General features: G+C 36.0%; 2 protein-coding genes across 2 annotated transcripts in view; both read left to right on the forward strand.

Moving 5' to 3' along the window:
• Positions 1–222, forward strand: part of LOC108623170 (farnesol dehydrogenase-like) — a 2273-nt gene extending 2051 nt beyond the window's left edge. Inside the window, exon 2 of the mRNA XM_026812104.1 lies at positions 181–222. Within this exon, the coding sequence (XP_026667905.1) occupies positions 181–222 (42 nt within the window). The remainder of the gene's footprint in view (positions 1–180) is intronic.
• Positions 223–571: 349 nt separating this feature from the next.
• On the forward strand, positions 572–2280 carry LOC108623172 (farnesol dehydrogenase-like). The gene is made up of 3 exons (XM_018021496.2): positions 572–972; positions 1691–1817; positions 2085–2280. The coding sequence occupies exons 1-3, from the start codon at positions 675–677 to the stop codon at positions 2263–2265; spliced, it is 606 nt and encodes a 201-aa protein (XP_017876985.1). The 5' UTR covers positions 572–674; the 3' UTR covers positions 2266–2280.
• The last annotated feature ends 153 nt before the right edge of the window (positions 2281–2433 follow it).

Genomic DNA, 2433 nt, shown 5'->3' on the forward strand with positions numbered 1-2433 from the left:
GTATCACTGCACCTGTCTATGACTCATGACAGTCGCTCATATATTAGTTGGGCATGGTATCAGCTGGTGTAATAATTTATGGTATCGCCCCATTTACATTGATTATTTTACATCGAACTTCATGTCTTTACTTGCAAAAGTACAAATTTTAAAACAAAAATGAAACGTAAATCTTTTTAGAGGACTTTAAAAGTGAGAACCAAAAGAAGGGATCAAGTGTGAAGTTTTTCTGTTAACAAATGTTCGGTGCTCCCAAACTATTAGTACCCATTTTCCACCCTCCCAACCCCCGTTCCAAGAGACACCACTGACTTAGTGACCCATGGACTATTATTAAAAAAAATAATGTAAAATAATAATAATAAACAAAATTTGCCTCACCCTCCAAAAGGTCCGTCACCACTGGTGTAAATTGTAGTATAATTTACCGCGTAAAAAGAAGACTCATCGCATAAATTACGATAAGGGTGTGTAGAATAGATGAGGGAATACTCAGCTTTCAGTTCATTGCGCAACAAACCGAATAAATATACGTCACCCCGTTCCCCTTTAGCTTGGATAAGAAACACGTATATATGAGAACGGTTACGACTGAATGCGAAGTCGACGCGATTTGAAGGAAGACTAAGCTTTTCGTGTTTCACGTCGAATTAAGCGGACGAAGTTTCACGAGAATGGATCAGTGGCGCGGAAAGTTAGCCGTTGTGACCGGTGCCAGTTCCGGTATCGGAGCGGGCATCGTCGCGGCTCTTCTCGAACACGGAGTAAACGTGGTAGGGCTGGCCAGAAGGTTAGAGAATATGAAGGCATTAGCGAATCGCATGAAAAGTGCCAAAGGAACGTTTCATCCGATTGCCTGCGATCTCCGCAAGGAACCGGAAATCCTGGCCGCATTCCAGAAGGTCGAGAAACTCGGCGGCGCGGATATTTTGGTGAACAACGCCGGCCTGGCCTTTGTTGGGAAAATCGTCGGTTGAATATCGTTCCGACAATATTTCATCAGGACTATGTCATAGAATTACGTTTATACGTGTTACAGTAAGGTCGCGTTAAATGCGAGAAAGAACTCTACGGTAAAAGCGAAATTTTTACCCTTTCTCCTATCTTTTTACCACGACTGATCAATTAATTTCAATTCAAGTCATGCAATTTAATTCATCAAAAATCAGCAACAGTTCAACCATCTCAATAACAACATTTTTTATTTTTGCTTTTTTTTTATATGTAATCTTTTTTATCTTGTTCCTGAGATTATTCTGATTTAAATGAGGCCAAACACGATTTATCTCGGATTATATTTAATATTTAATAATACACAATCGATATATAATACGTAATTATAAATGGTGCTTTTTAAATTAAAAAAAAATTCAAACTACATATCATGTTTGGTTTAAATTTAATCAAAAGAACGTCATAAATATCTTAATGGAGTTTTCATTAAAAAATACTGAATAATAAAAAATGCTTTTGAATTAGCATTAGTCTCATCTCTGATCTTTGCCAATTATCTTATTTGATCGCACCTCCTCTCTGTCTTGTCCTGTTCTACAATACGTTCTGAGATGTGAGAATGCTGAGATTAAAAATAAGAACGTCCGGCCCCGAAATCTTCGTATTTAATGCGACTTTATTGTAACGAGATACGGAGACCTGAGTAAAAATATTTTATTTCACTTCACTTTCACAGACAGTAATACCGAATGCATGAAGAACATTCTAGACGTAAATGTACTGGCTGGGGCAATTTGCGTTCGTGAAGCTATAAAGTCAATGAGAAATCGTCAAGTCAAGGGCCATGTCCTTTTTATTAATAGGTAATGAGAAAATTTATACCTATATTATTACATGTTACTATTAAGTGCCGAGAGATGATAGTGCGGTTTTTTCATTAGTACAATTCCTTGGCTGACAATGAGAGCCAATACATACATATGTATGTACTGATTCAGATATAACAACAAGCGCTGAATAACGTATTTACTCGGCCGAGCGTTCAACAAAACTCGACCACTAACTTCGTGAACTTCAATGTGAATATTTTATTTCAGACAGAAATGTCTAATTAAATATTTTATTAACAGCACTCTTGGACATATACCAGCGCTTCTGGAATCACCTTTAAATCTCTACGAAACCTCGAAGTGCGCGGTAACTGGACTATCAGCTATATTGCGAAGAGAAATGCGTCAGTTACAAATACCAATTAAAGTGTCGGTTAGTAATCTTATTATTTTTATTAATATTTCAACCAGGGTACAATAAATATTTTACCAATCCTATGTAAGTTTGTGTTAATTACTATATTAATTATTTTATCATTTATTATATCAATTATTGCAATATTCGTCATGTGAAATATGTCATCAATCATTATATGAAACATTGTGTCAATTCCTATACAGGATTGCAGATTTTTTAATTGCTATTAAC

Source organism: Ceratina calcarata, unplaced genomic scaffold, assembly GCF_001652005.2.
Source record: "Ceratina calcarata isolate Rehan_Ccalc_2016 unplaced genomic scaffold, ASM165200v1 scaffold255.2, whole genome shotgun sequence".
Classification (NCBI taxonomy): domain Eukaryota; kingdom Metazoa; phylum Arthropoda; class Insecta; order Hymenoptera; family Apidae; genus Ceratina; species Ceratina calcarata.